This window comes from Eublepharis macularius, chromosome 2 (assembly GCF_028583425.1).
Source record: "Eublepharis macularius isolate TG4126 chromosome 2, MPM_Emac_v1.0, whole genome shotgun sequence".
Lineage (NCBI taxonomy): Eukaryota > Metazoa > Chordata > Lepidosauria > Squamata > Eublepharidae > Eublepharis > Eublepharis macularius.
In genome coordinates this window covers 138,986,423-139,008,975 of record NC_072791.1, presented here as the reverse complement: position 1 = coordinate 139,008,975, position 22,553 = coordinate 138,986,423, and the positions used below count along the sequence as shown (strand labels likewise).

Below are 22,553 nucleotides of genomic sequence, written 5' to 3'. Positions count from 1 at the left end.
CAGATCGGGCTAGATCGGGCCTGCAGGAGCTCTCTCCATCGCCTGGGAGCATGCCCCCGGAAGGCCCATGCCTCCCCACCAGCCAGGTAAGTGGGGGTGGGGGGAGGAGGGTGGGAGCGGGGGATTCCCCACCCCTAGCGGGTGACTAGCAACCCTATGTCAAAAAGAATAGTGAATTTCACTAGCCAAGTTTCAGAGAGATATAACTAAAAAGTATAATGATAAAAATGCAGTGCTTTGGAGTTGTGGAAAACATGAAATACTTTTTAAACTGGTACTTTGCTTTTTCTAAGAACACTGAGGAACATCAATTTTTTTTCTGAAGAAAAAATTTAAAATGCTCCTATTACACACTATTCAATTTGGCACTTCTTGCACAGAGTCTTTTCATTCCAAAGAATTACACCAAGCTGTTAAGTGAAGCATATTTGCTTGTCTTTTCTCAGGCTTCCAAAAATATCTACTAATATGAAGTACCTCCTTTTTGGCCTGCTCAGTTCAGGCCTGTTACAGCCAGTTTTCCAAAATGAGAATCTGCATCTCTTGTTTATTTTTCTCTTTAACATTTGGTATCCCCAACACTGTATTTTAACTAAAGACAAAATTTAACGGCGAAATGCATTCAGAATGTGACTAATCACAATCTGATCCTAATACATTCTGTTTCTTAACTTCATACAGATAACTAATTCAAATGAACTTACCTCTGATATGGAAGCATTTGAGGAAGATAAAAAATCCATAGTGTTGTCATGCTTTATTTGCGAATGCTGCTTCCTTTTTGCCAGGGCAGAACAACATTAAGAGAAGAGGATTAAGAACAGGCACACCATGCCCCCCAACCTGAAGAGTTACCAGCGGTTTCTGCTGCACTATATCATCCTTTTTGACACTTCTGTGCACAGAACGGTTGTCAACTCACTCTTGGGAAATATCTGAAGATTTGGGGGATGGAGCCAGGGGAGTGGTGGGGGAGAGACCTCATGCTAAGTTTTTAGCATATTCAGATTCATTTTTGGCACAGAATGGCAACAAGAAGTCTATAACTTTTGTCCTTGTGATCAGATGTCCAGATCTGAGTTAAGCTGAGCTCAACATATGGAGATCAGGGCACACAACTGGATCAGCTGGCAGGGTGGGTCAGCAAACAGAGGTTGACTACAAATAAATCAAATACAAGGGACAGCAGTTGCAAAGTTTCCAGTCACATTTCAGGCCTGGATATGGGGCCGAAATAATCTTGGTAGCCTGATTTATGACCGGCACCAGGAGATGGATAGATGGAATGCTGTCCCACTGGTTTTTCTGAACCTTGCTGCAGCTTTCGAAATCATCAGTCGTGATAGTCTTCTGGATTGCTTTTCAGAGTTGGGAATGGCAGCCACATTTTGCAGTGGTTTCAGTCCTAGCTGGAAGTGTCTCCTGTTCCTGATGGGATTGCATTCATGCTGAGGGAAGGGGGTGCTGCTGCACCTCAGCCTCTTTCTGGATAAGCCGATGGTGTCCATAATCAGGACTACCTTTTACCAGCTTTGACCAGTTATCCAGCTCTAGCTATTTCTTGTTAGAAAAGATCTGGCCACTGTGATGCATGTCTTGATAACATCTAGATTTCTGCAGTGTGCTCCATGTGGGGCTGCCCTTGAAGAGTGTACAGAATTTTCAATTGCCCCTTCATTCTGATCTTAGATGGGTGGTAACAAAAGAGAGGGCCTTCTCAATTGTGGCACCAATATTATGCAATTCCATCCCTAAAGATATTCCCTGTACCACTGTCTTCCACCAGTAGGTGAAGACTTTATTTTGTCTGGCATTCATTCAATTATCCCTTCTTCCTGCCCTGTGTTTTAATTGAGGTTTCTGTGTGTGTATATATATATATGTACTTTAGTTTTAGTTGGTTTTATGTTTTTATAACTTTTTTTTAAATTGTCACTTCCCTCATTGGTGGGCATGAAAGCAGGATATAAGTTTTGTAGACTGCCCTTGCCTGGGGAGAACTAGCTATCTGGAGCTGAGCTTCTCCACCTGCTCAGCCCCACCCCCTGAATGCTGAAGGCTTTAAAAGGAGCTGCAGCCTGGTACTGCCTTTCATCTGGGAGGAACTTGCCACCCAAGGCAGAGATTTTCCATCTGTTCAGCTTCATCCTCTAGCTGCTTGCTTGTAAAAAAAACTTGTTAATGATTTGATATTTGAATTATAATAGGATGTTTTGTATTTGTTTGGGGCCTTGGGCGTTCTTTTGAACAGAAAGGTAGGATATAAATAATAATAAATCCCTAGGACCACTAATGCTTAGAATGGACTACTACAATTAATACCTATTATATTATTACACAATTTCCAAATAAAAATCCTGCACTACTCAATATAGAACTAAAGTCTCAAGTGCATTATCCATAATGATAACATCACTTTACATCAATACCCTGAAAATTTTGTCTGTTTTTAAGGTGCTACTGGACTCAAATCTTACATCAATTTATGTAAACATAAATTACGTGTAACATCTGCCAAAAATCTTAACAATTATCAAGAGAAATTGTCAGTTACGAAGTTGAAATTACAGGCACCAGTAACCTTAACATTTCTTCAGTCATATCTTCTGTAATCACTGCATAAAAACACCAGCCAGTTACCTAGATACAAATCTACCAATAACCCTTAATTAAAGAAATCCAACTTGTTCAGCTACAAACTACAGTCAATTAAAGCTTCAATCAAAATTCAAACTCACATGATGACTCTGGAGTTTTGGTAAGACTACTAGCCAGTCAGACCAGATTTACTTTAATCAGTCTGAATCTTTTCAGTCATATGTTAGCACTTCCAAAATCACATAATTGCTTAAAACCTACACATGAGGAGAGGGAGAATGTTTCATGTCAGTCCCTACCTCAGATTTAACTTCATATGATTTCTTATCTCATAGAACAGACCTTTTGCTACCTGAGCAATTGTTCTTTAATCTTTTCTACAGCTGAAGAGCAAGTGAGTTTCTCTGCATATGAGCTTTTTTATATACTAAAACTCTTAAAACTCTCCTAATTCTAAAACCAAAGAGGGAAAAATCAACTGGACAACACACAGGAAACCTGCCTCTGACCTCCCCACCAAACCTAAGTTGTGATCTAACCCATATAACCCACAACCCTAAATTGTGATCTAACCCATAACCCAAGATCTAAAATTAGGATTAGGTCTTGAGGGGAAACAGTGTGGCTCATAAGGAAACACTGTCCTGATCCCCTGAGTTGTGCTGGTGCCCATAACCACAAACTGGTATATTAATGTCCTCATTCTAGGAAATTAGTTTGTAGCCGAGTTGGATTTCTTTGATTAAGACTGTTTAGCTTCGTAAATGGTTGGTGGTTTTATGCAGGGATTATAAAAGAGATGCCTGAAGAAGAGGTTTTCTATCAAAACCAGAATATAACTAGATACCTGCAATTTATATTCATATGGCATATCTCAACTTTGTAATTGACATTTTCTCTTGGTAATTGTTAATACCTGTTGACAGATTTTATATGTAATTTATGTTTATGCATATTGATGTAAATTATCATTACGGGTGATGCAATTGGTACTGATGTATTAACTGCAGTAGTATGTTCTAAGAATTTGTGGGGGTTTTAAAAAATGCCTGCCACATGCTCTAAGGATTGGCTGAATTAGGCCCCAAAATGTCAAATGCCAAATGAGAAGTTTCAAGTTGTGGAAGCTGAGAGAGGTATATAAATAAACAAATGATTGTGCAGAAATGAAAATAGTAATAATTTTATGCTGTACCTCCCAATCCTAAACTTAAACCAGTGACCCCCAATGTACAGAAGCAGACTGGGAGGCAGTAATGGACCTAGAAAAGACCCCCTCCCACAGCCTGCCATCCAACAGAGGGACGAAAGAAGGAGGAAGAGGGCCTGGGCCCAGCCCCTGGCAGAGGAGGGAGGGAAGGGAAGGGAAGGGAAAGGTTCACTATGGCTTTTGCCCAGCTCTCACCAGGCTATTTTTTGCAGGGCAGGACTGCTGACTCAGGGCTGAGATGGCTCTGCCTACATCCCTTGTACAGGCCGGGGGTGGTGACTCCCATAAGGCAAGGCTGCCAGCTTATCAGGAGTCAGCTCATCTGGGCCACCAGCACATGGTGGCTGCTGCCCACTTCTCACTTTGTTGCCCCCAACCTACCAGCCCACTAAGACTTCCCTAGCCTTATGGGACAATATACCCCTGCCAATGTGGTGCTTCTGGGGGGCCATGGCACTTGTCATTGTATTGCCTTGCCCCACCTCTGACTTCCATCTCTCCCCCAAATCAAAGAGCCAAGCCTGACTTTTCCCACTTCTTTTGTGTAGATGTATCAGAAGATCCTAGGAAACATCATGTTTGAGTCTGCATTTTATGGACCATCTGGGGTTGCCAGGGACCTGGAGTCCCTTGATGGGAGATCCCCAGGTCCCTAGATTCTCCCAGCAGGGAATTAGGAGTCAGCACTTACCCCAGTCTGCTCCCAGCTCATGTAATGACATCACTTCCGGGAGTGATGTCATCATGTGGGGGGGGGGTGTCAAAGGGCACCCCTGGATCAAAGGGGGCCCTTGTCCTCACCGGCGCAGGCTGCTCTCGCCACGGCCCACTCTCACTATCACCACTGCAGCCAGCTCTCATTTGGCGCAAAGGGGCCATGGCAGCAGCGGTGAGAATGTGTCACGGTGGCGAGTGGGCCACAGTGAAAGCAGGCAGCAGCAGCAGCAGCAGCAAGAGCAGGTGGCAGCAAGAGCGGATGGCAGCAAGAGTGGCCTGCTCTCGCCATCGCCACCACTCGCCGCCACTGCCCATTCTTGCGGCATGAGACCGCACCCCCAGGGAGGGGGCACCCCAGGGAGAGCACCCCCCACTGGCCAAGTAAGTGGGTGTGGGGGGGAAAGGGTGGGATTGGGGGATCCCCCGCCCTATTGGGGGAATGAGAACCCTAGGACCATCCCAAAATGTTATGGTTCATGGCAGCCATTTTGTAATGGTGCTTACTATCTGTTCTCAAAATCCTTAAAGTGCAATAAAGTTAACCCCTTGCCAACATGCCTGGACAGGTTCTGAGGAACCTTCTAACAATTATACCGACTACTGCTTTAGAATCAGAAGAATCCATCCTCAGAACAGCACTTGTAACAGGAGCACCTGTAGCTTTAAGAAACAAATGCCCTAAATGACTTTTGCTAGGCAACCACAATAGTATTACCAGACTTCAAGCTTTGGTTTCTGTTAGTAAAAGGCAGCAGATGGGAGGCCTTTCTAGGTTTGTTTTGGCCTCTGATGAAGGACTCAGTGGAGCCAGGCTAGGGTTGCCAGGGAGCTGGAATCCTCAACAGGGGGATTGGGAGCCGGTATTTACCCCGGATTCTGCACTTGTGTGTGCATGCACACACACACTCAAAACTCACGTGATGCCATCACTTCTGCAAGTGACAGCTTTTTGATCTTTCACCGTTTCCTCAGCTGTCGGAGCTTGAGGGGGTGCATCAATACAAGACCACAATGACTCACGTATCAGCAGATGTCGCATCCTGCACGACCCAACAGGATAGTTGGTGTCTGTAAGCTTCTCCACCAGCAAAGACATTCCTGCTTGAGCTTGAGCCATGACTGCGTCTTTATCTGCCACCGGCTGCACACTCGCCTCCTGCTCCGCCTCCTCCTCCGTATCCTCGAGGTCTGAGAGAGCTGGACTGCTGCCGGCACCGGACTGTATCTCCGTCACTCTCACCAGTCTCACTGGCTGACATTCACAGCTGCTGGCTCCCAACTCCTCCAAACTCCACCGGAGCTTCCAGAGCTCAGCACACACGGCTGTAATCCACCAGTCTGCACTCCTGCTATGCTGCCAACCGACAGTCTGGGCCCATAACCCTGACGCAAAGCTTCCCAGCGGCTTACTGGCTAGCAATACTAAGCAGGTTAGATGCAGCAGAGACCACACCAAGTAAGGTGAACTATATACAGATTTATTTACAGAGAGATATATACACAGTCCAATAGCCTTTACAAATCAGAGCGACAAAGTGGTTCGCCAAACTCTGAAACCTTTGCAGGCACACAATACACTGTACACAGAATACATTTATACAACTTCCATCCAATCAGCTTTTACCTTTGCACTCAACACATCTGGCTGATGCAGCCTTGTAACCTTGGATGATCATATGACATAGCTGTCACTGAGCTGTCATTTAGATTAGAATGATCTGACAATGTCTGAATCTTGCCAGAGTTATTTTCACACTCTGACAGAGGCATGCTGTGCTGCCTGGGGAGGAGGCACCCGCCAGCCAAGTAAATGGGCATGGGGGGGGGGAAGGGTAGGATCTGGGGATCCCCTGCCCCAGGCAGGGGAATGACAACCCTAAGCCAGGCCAAGCCTTAACCACCAGGCTATTTGCTACCAGGTAACTTACATGGCTCACCAGGCTATTTGCTACCAGGTAACTTACATGGCTCACCAAAGTATCTTACATGGTTCACAGTTTGCTACTGTTCAACAGCAGCCAGTCCCCAAAAGCCAATGTGGTGTAGTGGCTAGAGTTTCAGACTAGGATCAGGGAGACTTAGATCAGAATCACCATTCTGCCACACAAGCACACTAGGTGACCTTGGACAAGTTACACATTCTCAGCTTAAATTACCTCACAGGGTTATTGTGAGGATAAAATGGAGGAGAGGAGAATTATATAAGTTGCATTAGGTCTCTGTTATGGAGAAAGGCAGGGTATAGATGAAATAATAAATATAGTTAAACATGGTGGTCAGATAAAAAGTAGGTTGGTGCGGGGTAAGATGGAGAGAAGAAGGAAGGGAAAGGTATTTTTTATTTTTATTTTATTTGAAAATATAATAAAATATCAGCCTCATATGCAATAGAAATAAACATATGACAACAATAGTGAGAAATCTACACACAAATATCCATAAAAGGTTTCCTAATATCTAAAAATAAGTCCATCTGCAGTTGTCATCTGTATGCCATACATTCAAATATAGGTGAAGTTGTAAGGGCTTCCATTCATTGAATTATGGGAGGTGGGCATTTGTCTCCCCAATGTTGTAATAAAGTTTTTTAGTTATAATAAAAGTACAGATGGTCCATTTTCATTGAACAGCGGTTAGATTCCAGGATACAGGCAGGAAGTTTAAAATTATGTAAATATCCTCAAAAATCAGTAAGTATTCTAATTCAATGTTTATAAGCATAATAATTTCATCCCCAAATGATCAACTAACTGGTCATAGCTAGCACATATGCTTAAGAGACAGATCCTGTAAGCTACAGCACCAGCAATTAGACAATGTATTTAGTCCTTTACAGGAAAGGTAAGAATATGAAGTTGCCAGGAGGAGAGGAAAAGAAAATACTGTGGGAACGAGGATACAGTGGAAAGTAAGGTGCCCCTGCAAGTATTTCTGGGTTCCGCACTGCAAAACAGGGCCCTGCCCATTGGCTGACGCTGTACAAGTTGGCCATGGTTTTCCTGGGTAGAGGCTGCCAAGGAGATGGAAGGAGGAAAAGATGAAATGGGGTACAGATGCAAGGTTGCCAGGTCACAAGGGGGCTAAATCGGAGAGGCAGAGGGAGGTGGATGATTACCCCACATCGCCCCCCCCCCCCCGTGTTGCCAGAAAATGACATCATTTATGATGCAACACAGAAGCGATGAGTTGCACTGGGGGCTGATTCTTTTAAAATTGGCACAAATCTTAATGTTTTGGCTTGACTTTTAAAGAAACAGACCCGGCAAAGCCTGTCATCTTCTCATCATGCTGGAAATGATGTAATTTATTTGGTCTGACAGAAGAACATGCAGTCTTTGTGTGTGTGCCTCAGGACTGCTATGGCAGGGGCCAAGTCTGGGCAGATGAAGGTAGCTTAGCTGGTGGGTGGGAAGGAGAGAAAGAAGCAGAAAATGGGGAGAGTCTATAGGGGCTTTCAAGAAAGAGAAAAAGGAAATAGTGAGGGAGTCGTCCTTGCAGGTTACCAGTTGTATTTTTTGATTTGTTTGAATTAGCAACAGATTTCTGGATATTTTTTGCTTCCCACCCAACTGGGATGAAATTTATGGAGACATGTATATTCCCTCAAAAAATCATAGCTGCCAAATTTAAGACAGATAGCTCCCTTTTTATAGGCAATTACATTAGCATAAGAAGGTGTTTAACAGTCCATAATACCAACAAGCAATGTTGCTTATTATTTCAGAATATTATTAATTTGGATGAGTAATAATAACTCATTTGGATGAGTAATAATAACTCATTTGGATGAGTAATAATAACTGTTAAAGAATGGGGTGAATATAGGGTGAATAAGATTTTTATTAATACTAAGTACATCCTGAAAAATGCCTAAAGTTGCATCTTCTTCCTGACACCCCACCCCAACTGCTTCACAGCATCTTGTCCTATTTTCTTAATACTCTTCCAGCAAAGGAAGGGACCCACTTATCTCTTACCAGTCACTTGATTAGAAATGTCACTAATCCACCCATATTGACTGACTACTGTTGGTTAAAAAATACTAGACTTGACTTACTTTTTTTTTTTGATCTAACACTTAAGTTCTTACTGTTGTATTCCTGGTTAGAAAGTGATTTTTGACTATAAAGAGAAACTCTAGAGATGACAGCATGAGTTCTTGAGAGCAGATTCTATATAGAACAGTTGTTTACCATCTCTTATGTTCATATTCAATATTCATATGATGCCTCTGCCTTTCACTGAGCTTTTCTCTAGTACACCTGTCACATTCTGACCAATACATTCATTTTTGTTAAACCACAGGGCGTTGGCTGCCAGTATTTCATGTCTCTTAACTTAGACTACATTATTTTTAACATCATGTTTGTCTTCGGCTGAATGCCTGCAATGTGAAAAATTTATGCTCAAGAACAAGGTGTGTTGGTTTCAGCTTTCTAACAAGATCCACCCTTTTTTCCAAGCACCTATTTGTTGGCTTAAACTCCAGAAATGCCTGCTTTTGAATTATAAATACCACCCTATTTACAGATGAGTAACAGTGGGTTGCCAGTTCCTTAAGTACCTTACACTGGAAATATTGACCATCACATCTGCAGATAGTTGTATAGATGCTTTTAGGGCTAAACTAGGACAGGATAGCATAGTTCTTTTTCTGTGTGATTTAAAGGGCAAAGATGCAAGGCTGAGGGGAACCCTCTCTCTGCCTACTGCTTTCCCATGCAGACACAGAAACCGAAGGCAAGCGAAAAGCAACGTGCCTAGGGATGCCAACTTTCAGAGGCAGCCTAGGGTTCTCCCGGAAGAACAACTGATCTTCAGACTTCAGTGATTCTGCGAGGAAATGATAGGTTTGGAAGTATCACATCCATGCTGAGCTGCCTCCTTCTTCTGAAACGATCACAAGATCTCCAGGAATTTCCCAAGCCAGGGTTGTTATCCCTAAAACTGCCAGTCATTTTCCTACTCCAAATAGCTCTCTCTAACGTACACTGCTTTCCTCTAAAAGAATCACATTAGACATTTTTTGCACACATGTCCGTAACATGTAGTTAGACCCTCAGAGTGTAAGCTTATGTGGCTTAAGGAACATTTGGAGGGCCATATTATGCAACCAGATAATGGTAGTATAAAAATAAAAACATTCCTTTAAAAAAAATCATAAAAGGTATAGTTTCATCCTGCCATGATGGGGAAGCTGACTCCAGTGAGCCATTCCTCTGATAGCCATTAGGGCTGTACATGTAAATACATTGCTTCCCACTTTGAATGTCAACCCAGGAACTTTTCCTACAGCTCTGAATTCACTCCGAGAAATTTTAGGCATTGCAAACCAAATGGAAAGAACTTTGTTATCCTTTGAAGTTTAAAAAATAACATCATGTAATCATTCATTGCTAATGTTTCCGGAAACAGCCTTGTATTACTTAGTTTGACTTTTTCTACTTTATCATTCTTATCTGAAGTATCAGACATGTCAGAAAGCCACTATGGGACTCAATGATTCTCTGTTTAGTCCTTCTGGAACTTTCTTTACATGCAAAAAATAGGGCAGCTGAATAACTCACATCTTTTCTTTTCTTTTTTTAAATTACTGACAATACAAAAGGAAGGAAGGGGGGCAAAGGGAAGGAGAGAAAAAAACAACAACACCTAACAACACAGACACTACATCTACAAATAATGCTTTCCCTTCATACTGCCATTGTTTAAAATTCAAACTTTGTAAAATACTGTTAGATTGGTAGACCTTGCAAAATACATATTATAATCAAGATTAGGTCTTCCTTCCCCCCCTGGGTCTCGGACGCAGTTCTCTCTGAGCAGCTGCAATCGCCGTGCTCGTTCCCTCCTCCCCTCCCCCTTCAAACTTGGAATCCTTTTCCTCTTGTTTAGCATCATGCTGGAACTCTTGATGCTGACCCTCAAAGTCCCTTAGCTGATCTTCTGATATTAACTTGTAAGCTTGGTCTTTGCAATTAAACCAGATACCTTCCGGAAATAACCATTTGAACTTTATTTCACGTTTCCTCAGAGCTGCAAACCCTTTGTATTTAAATCTTCTTTTCCGAGCTAAGAATGGAACGTCCTTCAGTATCTTAACCTTGTCACCCAAAAAGTCCAGATCCGCATTATATGAATTATATAGGATAGTGTCCGGAATCCTCTTAGATGAAAAATCAATGATGATCTCGCGAGGCAGCTGATGCTTCGTTGCATATTTTGAAGAAGCTCGACGGACTTCCAAAATGGCGCTTTTTAACTCTTCTTTAGTTGCCCTCGCGGGTGTCGCCAATAGTTCCGAGACCAGATCCTTTAAATCCTCATTTTCCTGCTCTTTCATGTTCTGGAGACGCAAAATTGTCTGTGCTCATTCCACTTGTAGCCCAATCAGCTGGTTTTCCACCAGCTTTAATTCTTTGTTTGTTGCCCTCATGAGTGACGCATTTTCCCAAGCAGACTTCTCTGCCCCCCCCCCGCTGTTTCCTTAATGGTTTTCACTTCGCTCTCGATTAAGCCAACCCTTTGATCCGTTTCGTTTAGCTTGTCAACAAAGGGCTTTATGGCTTCAATCACCGACCGCTTCACCAGTTCTTCAAGAGACTCTCCTTTTCCCTGCAGGGCAGCCGAAATTGACTTGCCTAAGGCAGGACTCTGTTTTTTCGTCGCCATTTTAGGGGGGGGGACCGCCAACCAAGGTCTGAAACTCAGTGAGGGGGAAGAAACCCGAGTCTTCTTAGCTTCAGATCCCACCAATCCTTCACATACGCTTGTAGTAACAGAAGGGATTCGCTTACTTACAGGCTATCGCCTAGTTCTGCTCTTTGCCGTTCTCCATGGCCCGGCTGCACGCAATGTGCAGCGCAAGTCTGCCGGCCTCTGTTAGGGCAAACGGGCAATTTACCCCCTGCATTGCTTTCAGGGGGTTCTTCCCGCGGTGCCCTGGACCCTGACTCCCTCACTGGGAGTCCTGGGGGTTAACCCTCGCGGGTCAACCGCCCGGTCAGGCTGCTCGGACGTTTCCTCCCGGACCTGCGGAAAGGAGCGTCCGACATGGCCGGGAAAACGAAACTGAATCTGAATAACTCACATCTGCTGTCTTTTTGAACTTACCAAAAGGAAAACAACAATCATGAAAGCTTACTAAAATGTCTAAATCAATGCCACTTAACGTTCAATAAAATAATTACTACAAAAGTGTGTCTATTTTATGGGTACAAGTCACATGTCCAAAATATACATTTGTGAAAATACACTCTTAAGTCAACCTCCAAATCAGTATGCAACTCACTTTACAATGAATCCCTCTGTAACGATAAAGTGCTAGTGGTTGACATACAATAAATACATTTCATAAATAAAATTCATAAATATATCAATAAATAATTCAATATTGTACTAGTCCATAAACTGTTACAGTCCCAAAATCCAAAACTAGGATTTCCTAGTATACTAGGAAATATACGCATGTAGAGATCCAGATTTCCTTCAGAATCTTCAGTGGATCATATCAAAGTCCAGTATCAGGTCCCAAGCTGCTGTTGTGTATTTTCTTTCGTTCTTTCTTTCGTTCTTTCTTTCGTTCTTTCTTTCGCTCTTTCTTTCTTTCTTTCTTTGCAGAGCCCAAAAGACAATCAGCTGTGTGACTAGCTAACGGATCATCCAGTGCATTTGTCCTGTTTCATTGCTTTTTTCAAAGCAGTCACACAATATGGAATAATATTCATATGGTTCAAACTCCTAGATAAACATTGTTGCAAAGTTTCTGCATGAGGCTGAGCTCATGATGGGATGATGTGTTAGCTCGTTCATCACTGCAGCAGCCTCCTCAGGGTCTCCGGAGGGTTGTGCCACCACAGCCGCCAAGGCACTGGGGAGGCCCACCACGCCGGGCCAGCCCTCAGCACACTTTGAGCAGGCTGGTGTGTCGCAATGGGCCATGGAGTGCTGCTGCGCTCCACACTGGCCTGATTTCCACCCACTTGAGGCTGAATCTGGCTGGTGCAGAGTGCAGGAACACTGCCGAGGCAGTGCAACGGGCCCTGGAGTGCTCTTGCACTCTGTACCAGCCCGATTTCCACCCATTTGAGGCCTAATCAGGCCAGTGCAGAGTGCAGGAATGTTGCTGGGGTGGCACAATGGGCCCTGGAGTACTGCTACCCTCCACTTTGGCCCAATTTCTGCTTGCTTGAGGCCAAATGGGGCCGGTGCAGAGTGCAAGAATGCTGCCAGGACAGCACCACGGGTCCTGGAATGCTCCTGTGCTCCATACCGGTCCGATTTACATCAATTTGAGGCTGAATTGGTCCGGTGCAGAACTCAGCAATGCTGCTCGGGCGAAGCGATGAGCCCTGGAGTGCTCCTGTGCTCTGCACCAGCACGATTTTGGCCCATTTAAGGCAGTAATCAGCCCACTGCAGAGTGTAGGAATGCTGCTGGGGCGGCGCATGTCCTCACAAGACCCCGCTAGAGCCATTGTATTTTTAAACACAATGGGCTTTGTTGCTAGTAAGCGATAAAGAACAACATGGTGGAATTGTATCAAGACACACATTCTTGCAACAGAACTAAGTGCCAATTATCGTTATTAATAAACATCAGCAATGCAGTCAGAAGATCTAACACTACCAGCCAACACAATGGAAGTGCTTAAACATATCATTCTATCAGTGTTATCCATGCAATATCTTGAAGATAATGTTAAGCAACAGTCAAGGGCTGGATCTACATGAGGATGAAAAAAATGCTCCCTCACCACAGCAGCAGGTGGAAGTAGGGCAGGAATGGGCAGAACTGGTGCCCACATGCCCCCAATCTTATTCTTCTCACTGCTGCCACCACTCTTTTTCTACATTGTGCCTGCACAAAAGTACAGAGGCAGTAATGACTGTGGTGGACCCCTCAGGGCCTGGGAGCTCCTTTTTTTCTACTAAGATGCTGCACATTATGTAGGGAAAGGGCTCAAATGGTAGCTAACCTGTGCCATTTGCAAGCTTACCTCTGCTCTCTTCTTAATAGTGGCTGTAGGCAGTGACCAGATGGGTGCTCTGCCAGTATCCACCTCTTCACTTTCTTCTTTGAGCTGGAGAAAATAAGAGAACCTGGCAAATCATGCCCAGATTAGGAATAACAACATCTGGATGCTCCCATTTATTGCAGGGGATTCCTGCTGCCCCCACAGAGAAAAATCCTTGTGTCTAAGGGTCAAGCTAAACATGCAGGTTTTTAAAGAGTTGGGTCTGGGTTCCCTAAACCCTTGAGCCAGTCACAGGCTCTCTGGAGCTCTATCAGCCCCATCCACCTCACAGGGTGTTTTGTTGTGGGGATAATAATAACATACTTTGTAAACCACTCTGAGTGGGCATTAAGTTGCCCTGATGGGCGGTATATAAATTGAATGTTGTTGTTGTTGTTAAAAAGTTAATGGCTGTTAAAAAAATAAAGGAGAGCCCAAATGGCCTCAGAATGCCTCTGCAAGGCCTTCCAGACATTTCCCCGCGTCAAAATAGCACAGGGAGAGTTTCCCTCCCCATGTCTTTACTGCTCCACGTGCACAGAATACTCCTCATGGAGCAGGAAAAAAAGAGCACGATCCTTTCCCTATGCATGTTTAGCTGGACCTTAAAGAGCCTTTACTGAGCAGTTAGGGCTCTGTCTTACGCAAAGATGAAATGGTACAAATCTGACACACAAAAAACCCCAACATTTCTAAGAAGCCTAGGGAGTGAACTTTTAACCTTCCTGGCCATTTCATCAAAGACTTCAGAGTAGCTATTTTCCAAATGTGTGGTTTGGTAAGCGGGTGTTGTATCTGAATGGATGTATGGAATACATAGTGGCAAAAAAAGAATTCATTCATGTATTTTGCTGGGTAAAAAAGCCTAGACAACTATTATGGTTTCTTCTTGCACTATAGGAGCTGAAGGTGATATTTTTTGTAGCCTTGAGTTTCTCATATAACATATATATCTAATAGATGGCCCCACCATGCAGATCAAAACATGCACACAATGGAGCCACTCAGGGCTAGTGTAGATACTTTTGCAAACCTGAGGAAAACTGAGGGTTGAAGAAAAATTCTGAAAATTAAAAAAGGAATGGAATTAAATAAAACACAAAACGGTTTAAAAGTACAAAAATCTTACAATACCTCATAAGATCTTGGCTACCATTTAGAGTTGTCTTGGCAACATACTGCAAGGCAGGGTGGAAATACATATTATTAAGTACCTAGGGACGCTCACATGAACCTCCAAATTTCTATGCACTCGCTTGCACAGTCATACTTCAGTTTGCTCCACGTGAACGTTTGATATCAGTTCCTCCTGAACTGCTAAAAGTATCTCTGTTTCCCCCATATCCATTCATTGAAATGCAGATCCTGAGTCCTCCTGACACTTGCTCACACCTTAAAGAAATGCAAACTGGCAATTCAAAGGGGCTACAGAGTATTTGTTCCCACAGCAAAAATAAGTACCCTCCAGAATCACTTGCAGATGCAATCACACAAAGGGAGCTCCTGTGAAAGTAGCATTCATGTGTGCTGAGCAAGAACAGCCTGCACGTGAACTGAGGATGACACATAAAATGCTGCACTTGAGCATCCCCAGGTAATTCTCGACATGTATTTCAACTCATAATCTCTCATGATTTTGATGCTTTTAACGATTTTATGTTTTATTTAATCCACTTTGGAGCTAGGAGGGATAGAAGCAGGAGTTGGGGATAAGAGAAGAGAAGGTGGGGGGAATGGTCATAAGAGAGCCTAGGGAGGCCACAGTTCCACTCACTGACAGTTGACAAAGTAACCTACCAAAAGTCATGCTCTCTAAATACAAAAAATATAGTTAGTCTAAAAGATTTCCCTGGATTTTCCTAATCATTAACAAGCTGTGGATTTCTTACATGCAAGTCATATAGGGAAGTCTATATGTGGTTCATTGTATTTGATCATACATAATTCATACAAGGTGTACATGCAGACATGCAGCATTTGGAACCTGCAGTGAATCATGAGTTTTCAGCATATATTTGCAGTGAAATAGGTATGATGCAAGCATCAGCCATGACAGTCTACAGACTAGAGCAGAGACTTCAGGATAGGAAATTGGTAGTTTGAGTCCTAAGTGTAGCATAAGCCATCTTTTGAGTGTCCTTTATTCTAAAGAGTGCCCCATACAGTTCATTGGCATAACTCTCAAGTTAGGTGAATTTCCAGAAGATCCCTAAAGAGAAAAGGAAAATTATGTGGAGAAATTTTTAATCAAATTTTTCTAATCAAAAGGGTGCGGGTACTGGGCTGCACGTTGTTCCTGTAGATAACGAACACAGGGAAAGACAAGGTGCCTGTTATTCTTTCTTTGCCGAGGCGACTTGCAGCAGGGTGGAAGGTTTCGATTGGAGAAATGGCACTGAGAAAAGAATTAAACTTCTCACCCAGTACTGTATCGTCAGTAATGGCCCAGGTGGTTATTAGGATCATAAACATATGGAAATATGATTAGATCTCTAAGTATGGCCCATAGTCAGTCGTGTTAGCTTAGCAGTTTTGTCTTCAGCCATTCAAAACATGACAACAGAATAGCAATTGAAAATAACAAAAGAAAACTTATCACATAGTAGACAAAGTATACATACAAAGGAACCCCACAGAGTGACAACAAACCAAAGCAAATGATGCTCAGCAGCAGTCATCATGATTGTAATTGACAAAGTATGTGTGAGTCGAAATCATTGCTGCTGCTTCACACACTTGCCAGGGCACTGTACAAGAATTTGCTTGTTGCTTTTGGACAGTAGAAACTCTATTTTCGTCAGAAGAAATAGCACTCACATTGGCACAAGAACTGCTTCAGAAACCTGTCCTGTGTTTTTTCATAAATCATTTGATGAATCATGTTGTGGGAAATGTCACCCAACAATTGTCTTCTCCCCATAATGATGTAGCAGGTGTTTTACAATACCAGCTATTTATAATGGCCAAGGGCATTCCCTGGAATCTAGTAAGCTTCAGGTTCTTTCTAAATCAAACATACCATATATAGTAAGTAATTTTCCATTTCACTATGGCACTGGTTTTACATTAGGCAATACATAAAAATGTATTTGTACAAAAATATCTCTGAGGTGCTGTTGAAACTAACTGCTGCCTTCCATTATAAAATAATTCCTGGAAAAAAACGTGATTGGATATAATGATCTATATTTATGGGAACAAGTGCTTGAGCTAGCTAAACTATTTATTTATTTATATCATGTATTGAATAGTATTCACATGAACAGAGATTTGCACTTCAAAACAGAATTACATCTTTCTAAACCAATTGATTTTAATGATTGATTGTGAAATCATTGGACTTAGAAGCATATAACTGTTTTGGATTGCACAGGTGGCAACTTAGCTTCTCACATATAGATTACTTGAAGTCAGTACTTCAAAAGAAGTGAATAAATTCTTATCTCAGTTGGAAACATTTTTGTCCTGAACTCCCAAGTAGTCTTAAGAATTTCAATCAGGGGGAAAACACTCAAATTTTGTTGCTTCCCCTAACCCCAAATTTCTTATTTAAAGGGAAGCATAAAACTAGTGTTTAAAATAAGCAAAGCCATTTATAAATGCTTCAGAAAATGAAGACAAACATATATCATCTCCCTAAAGCCTGTCCTGCCTTGTAGCCTCCTTAGGTATCCCAGATGCAAAATTATTGTCTTCTTATTAGTCATGCATTCATCCAACAACTCAGTTTCAAAGAATTAATGGCCCTTAAGCATTCAGAAGAGGAGGAAGCGATTGTTGCCTATTCCCCCCTCCTTGCAGACCCCCATGTCCCAGGAACAAAATTTTTGGAGGGCTCAGAAGGCTACAGTGCTGGTGGGAAGCAGAAAAGTCTCACTCTACCGATGCCTGGATATACTCCATTGTACAGAAACTCATTGCTGAATTACATTGCTGAAATATTTGTAATCTATAGTTTTATCTGTATTTATATTTTATTCCGTATTCCCACTGTTTAAAGCTTGTTGTTTCTCTGTTATTTTTTACATATTGGGAAATATCAGGAAAATTTTTAAAATATTTTTTGAAGCTCCAAATTTCTGTGCCATATAAGGCTTAATTGTCCAAGCATTGTTGCTGTTCATATCAGCAGGACCAGTGTGAGAATCTAGCTCAGTGGACTTTACTTTGTGCTTGCAGTCACACCCAATGAGAGAAAATATCCTAAAGAGGAAAAGGATACTTGGATCCTAGGATCCATTGCACCTCAATCCTATTTGTGTGTTAGATACTTACAAACTTGATTGGGGGAAGAAATCATTAATCTGAGTAGTCTATTGTTGTTATTTAATGGCAGTATTAATAGCATGTTTTGCAATGGATGTGTCTCAGGAAGGATATTACAATTTTATGTTGATTCAACAAAAACCTTAGCCTCTTAATGTCTCATTTAAATCTCATAAGCATGACAATCCTGCAAATGCGTATGTTTGATTTTTGTTTTAAGAACTCATGTCATTAAAAAGGGCCGTACCCATTCTCTGAGATCAGCTTTTCCAGGCCTTCTCCAGATGTCTCTGCCTTCAGAGGGGCTTGGTGGTGGTATTCTGTTTGTGAAACACTCTTCCCAATTATGGCACCCATCTCTTTTATTTAAAAAATATTTTTAATCTCAGTTTTCCATTCTCAAAAGGGACTTAATAAATGACAATTATTTCCATATGGAAGTTTGTCCTTCAGAACTTCTGTAGTCTTACTCTGTCATTTTGAGCATGTAACTCGGCCTATGTTTTTCAGAGGGTTGGAAGAAGAAATAATTTCTGATAAAGAATAACCAGACTACTACGGATAGAAAAAAATGTAGATTCCTAGGTACAAATATTTCCTTAGTAGACTATCAGTGCAATTTTATGCAGAGTGCTTAGGATTACACTGTAAGCCAGTTTTCTCAGCAGTACATAAATTCTTTGAGAGCTCTGCATGTTACTTTGAATTTAACTCTTATCCTGAACACACAAAATCCTAACCCCCTCAGGAAATCAATGGGAGTTACTTTCAAGTAAACATACATCTGATAATTTTTTCTGACTCCTGGTCAGGTGATATGACAAACATTCCTTATTTTTAGACTGCAGTTCTGAGGGTTCTTCTGACCATATAATGGGGTAAAAATAATGGAGTCTGTACTCTTTTTCGGTTTGAGTTAACACATTCAGAATGAGAGTCTATGAATCCAGGCTTAGAATTCAGTCAGCTGATCCCAAGAGCCAGCCCCATTCTGCCAGTTCTTATAAAATCTAAGAGCTCACCTTCTTGTCTGAGCAACTTGCCTTGCTATGATAGGATCATCCAATCAAAACATCTGCGCCCTCTCTCCCTCTCTCCCTCTCTCTCTCTCTCACACACACACACACGTGCACACACGGCTGCCTTTAAAACTTTGACCTGCTTGCCTGCCTGTCTTGATTACGCTCCTTCTAGTCCTTCTGATTTTCAGTTGCTGTGTTTGGAATTTGACCCTTGGCTGCCATGGATCATGCCACTTGCCTCTGTCCTCTGGAGAACAACAGCTAGTGCTCTTCTGGTTCCAGAGACCTGACTGCTTGGTGTTGCCCTTGATGGACCCAAATAACTGGAGAGAACAGAAAGTGTTCTTTAGGGGCAAATTAATTTCACCACACTGTATATGATCATTTCTTATGTACCACTCTTAAATCTGGTCAAATAGGTTTTTGAAGCATTCTAAATAGTTGAGGTAGTTGTGACAATAAAAGAATGTATATGCTATGGGCAAAGAATGAATGTGCTATGGGCAATGATGTCTCTAGGATCTCATCTTAATTTTTTTTCAAAGGAATATCGTTCCTTCTCTATGCTTTTCTTTGAAGCTCATAAATCTTGGTCTGATTTAAAGGGCCTCCAAGTAATTTCTGAATTTCTGACATTGCTTGTTTTTCTTTCAGGTGCACAAGTCAGCTTTACTTTGATTCTTTTGAGTTTTTAAATTAAACTCTGATATTGTGTGTGGGTGTGCATTTGAGGACATTTTTAAAATCAATGAGTGGGACATGACAGAATCAACTTTCTAAAGTTCACTGAGTGTGCATTGGAGGGAACAGGATCATACCAATTTATTTCAATATCCAAGTCTGCTCTTACAGTCAAAAATCCACAATAATGTAGCTGTTCAGCTGAATACATAGGCACTGGAGGTAGGGCTAGTAGGTATAATTTCACTCCCTTCTATATTTGTTCAGTAAATACACAAACATACATCTGCAGAAGGGTACAGATCTCATGCCTTTGAATTCTTGGAGATCTTTAGCTATACTTGGGGGCGGGGGGGGGGGGATTGAGATAGCTAGGCTACAAAGAGAAAGCGAGTGTATCATGTGTATCTATATGCTGCCATGTACATACATGATTATAGTCACATAGTAGCAGGCAAGTTACCTTTGAAAACTTACCTTTGTTCAGTGAGAGCAAACCATATCAAAATTACATCATAAACTGGAGAGTCACAGCTAATAAGTATATACTGCATGTAACCATAATCTGCATACCACTTGCATCAACAATTTGTGGTATGCTAAAGTATCCTCTGCTTATATTCCAGTAAGGTATGATTATGAAATTTTTGCACTGAGAATTGGAAAACTTGAGCCAGACCTTGAAAAAACTTAATATATGATAACTGGGAAAATATATTTGAAGTGTTTACCTTATTGCTTTGGCTGCTTTAGCTATGTTGCCATCACATAAGAATATCCTGAATTGTAAATATATATGTGTGTGTGTGTGCATATGTGTGCACATGTGCATGCATAAAGGTGATGACCATGATACTGATATTTTTAAAAGATCTTGTATACCATATAAAAGAAGCCCCAAGGGACAATTACAAGTTCTGGCTCAGTCACTGGTGTGGTCTATCTGATGAAAGATAATAACAAAGTTTACAAAATATCCAAGTTTATGAGTGAATCAGGTGGAAGAAATCTTAAATGTTGTACATCCTTTCAACAATCAACCTGTTTCTATCTGTTACAGGTGGATGTCTTGAAAGCAGAATGAGCCAGAAAGGATCTACGAGCAGCCATCCTGGCTCTGCAAAGTAAGAACCCTAATGATTCTTCCCTCTCACCCACCCCCAGTTTTTTTTAGCTGTTCTCATATTTTCCCAAAGGAAGTGCTCTATGGCTACATACAGATTACAACTTTTCAGAAGCTGGAGGTATATATAGCTGTATAGCTGGTGTTGCCTGCAGTACTTCCATTAATTTACAGCTGTGTACAAATAACCATTCCTGAAGAGCAATGGGGGATACTTTCTCTTTAAATCTATATGCCACTATTCCCTGAATCACTACTTGGCCCCTGCAGAAATGTAATAACGGAGCAGGGAACCTAGAGATACCCTTGTAAGTTATTATTCTTTGAAGCTGCCAGCTTTACTATGAAAGGGCCAAAATAAAGGATGGCTGTAGTGAATAAAGAGAAGGGAACTTTGGTGGAAATTTGAGTTTGTAGTCGACTCAAAGGCTTTCTGTCTCAGCTGTAAATTATTAGTCTGTGTTTGGAATTACTTGTCTGAACAGAAGGATGATTGACAAACAAGAGGGAGCTAGCTAGAACTTTGCCTTTCAAATGTATTAGGAATTTTCCTTGAACACAGAGTTTCCCTTACCTGCATTGTGGATATTTGTTACTTGCTGTAGCAAAATTGTACAGTCAGAAATACATGAAATCATGTGTGGTGAAACACTCTCCAAGCCATCTTTTTGCAACAGATAAAACTTACTTTTATTGAAGCTGATTCACATTGACTTACATTCTTGTAGTAGCAGAAGAAACACAGAAACTTAATCAAAATAACATTATTCCCTATTACAAGTGACTAGCTAATCCAGGTCTGTTAGAGATAGAACATTTTGGAGGTCTTTCATTCATAGGGTCACCATAGGTCGGAAATGACTTGACAGCACATAACACACACACACACACAGATAATCCAGATGCACACGACTAGGAATATAGCTGTAGCTCTTGCAAGCTTACGCAGAAGAGTTCTGCAGAACTGTCTTGCTTCTTGCAAGACCAGGAGGAGAGAGAGAACAGAAAGAAGAGGAGTCAGATTTTTCCAAATCAGACAAAGAGAGGCATCACAAAAATGCACAGTCTGCTTCTAAAAGGGAAAAATAGTGCCCCCCAGAGTAACCAGGCATATTGAGTTGCCCTTTATTCCAACAACCTGGACAAGGAACCCCTAGGAAAAGGGTTTTTAGGGCCAGCATTCAAATACCTGTAGGATCTTCTGGTACAGCTGTTAATTTCTCTGTGTGGTAGGAGGGGTGGAAGCAAATGTGCAAGGCTAAGACCTATTTTGATCTCACTCTAAAGAGAAGAAGAGCATAATGTCCAAGATCCCCCCAGGTGTCTTAATATTGATTCTATTGAACCTTTAAGTTTGTATATTAATGCTATTGAAATAAACACTGAAATATGTAAAATAAAAAAGGGGTGGCTTGTTCTTGACTGTTTTTTTCCTCCTATTTCCATTTGCAGTGGCAGCATGGGCAAAGCCGATGGAGCTGCCAAAATGAGTGCAAAAGATTTATATGGTAAGTCTAAAACACAATAAAATTTGTAAGAATATAGAATACTAGATCCAATTTTTTATCCAGAAAAGCAGGAAATAACTTTCTTACCTGGTTAGAGGTCACAAGGTCATAGTCCATTTGCATTTCACAGTGACTCTGTTATGGACTCACACACCAGTTGTACTTTTCATAGCATCTATTCGTTGTCCCTTCCTCTAGGGCAGTAAGAAGAGTCAGCCTGCTTGCAGTTTCTCGCTGGGTGTCAGAAGCATCTCTGTCTTGCTAGCCTTCAGGAAGGTATGCAAGGCAGGTTTTTTTTAAAGAAGGGCCTTTGGTTCTGTTTGGAATCTGTTTGCTTGGTTAGAGTTGTTATGCCTATTGACTAGTTTTATTGTTGATATTTGTGAAAGCTGCCCATAAGGTATGCATGGGC

At 41.8% G+C, this 22,553-nt stretch overlaps 1 protein-coding gene across 2 annotated transcripts in view; it reads left to right on the top strand.

Annotated features, from left to right (window-relative positions):
- The window catches only part of EPS8L2 (EPS8 like 2), a 144,133-nt gene that overhangs the window by 29,641 nt on the left and 91,939 nt on the right, over nt 1–22,553 (top strand). The window contains exons 1-3 of one of the 2 annotated variants that reach the window (XM_054970806.1): nt 20,603–20,634; nt 22,086–22,141; nt 22,340–22,417. Coding sequence is in view for 1 of the 2 variants with exons in the window: in XM_054970805.1 (XP_054826780.1) it covers nt 20,591–20,634; nt 22,086–22,141 (100 nt within the window). In the remaining variant the exon portion in view is untranslated. Of the gene's footprint in view, nt 1–20,570; nt 20,635–22,085; nt 22,142–22,339; nt 22,418–22,553 lie in introns of those variants that run through there. The other variant, XM_054970805.1, reaches the window with a different exon arrangement.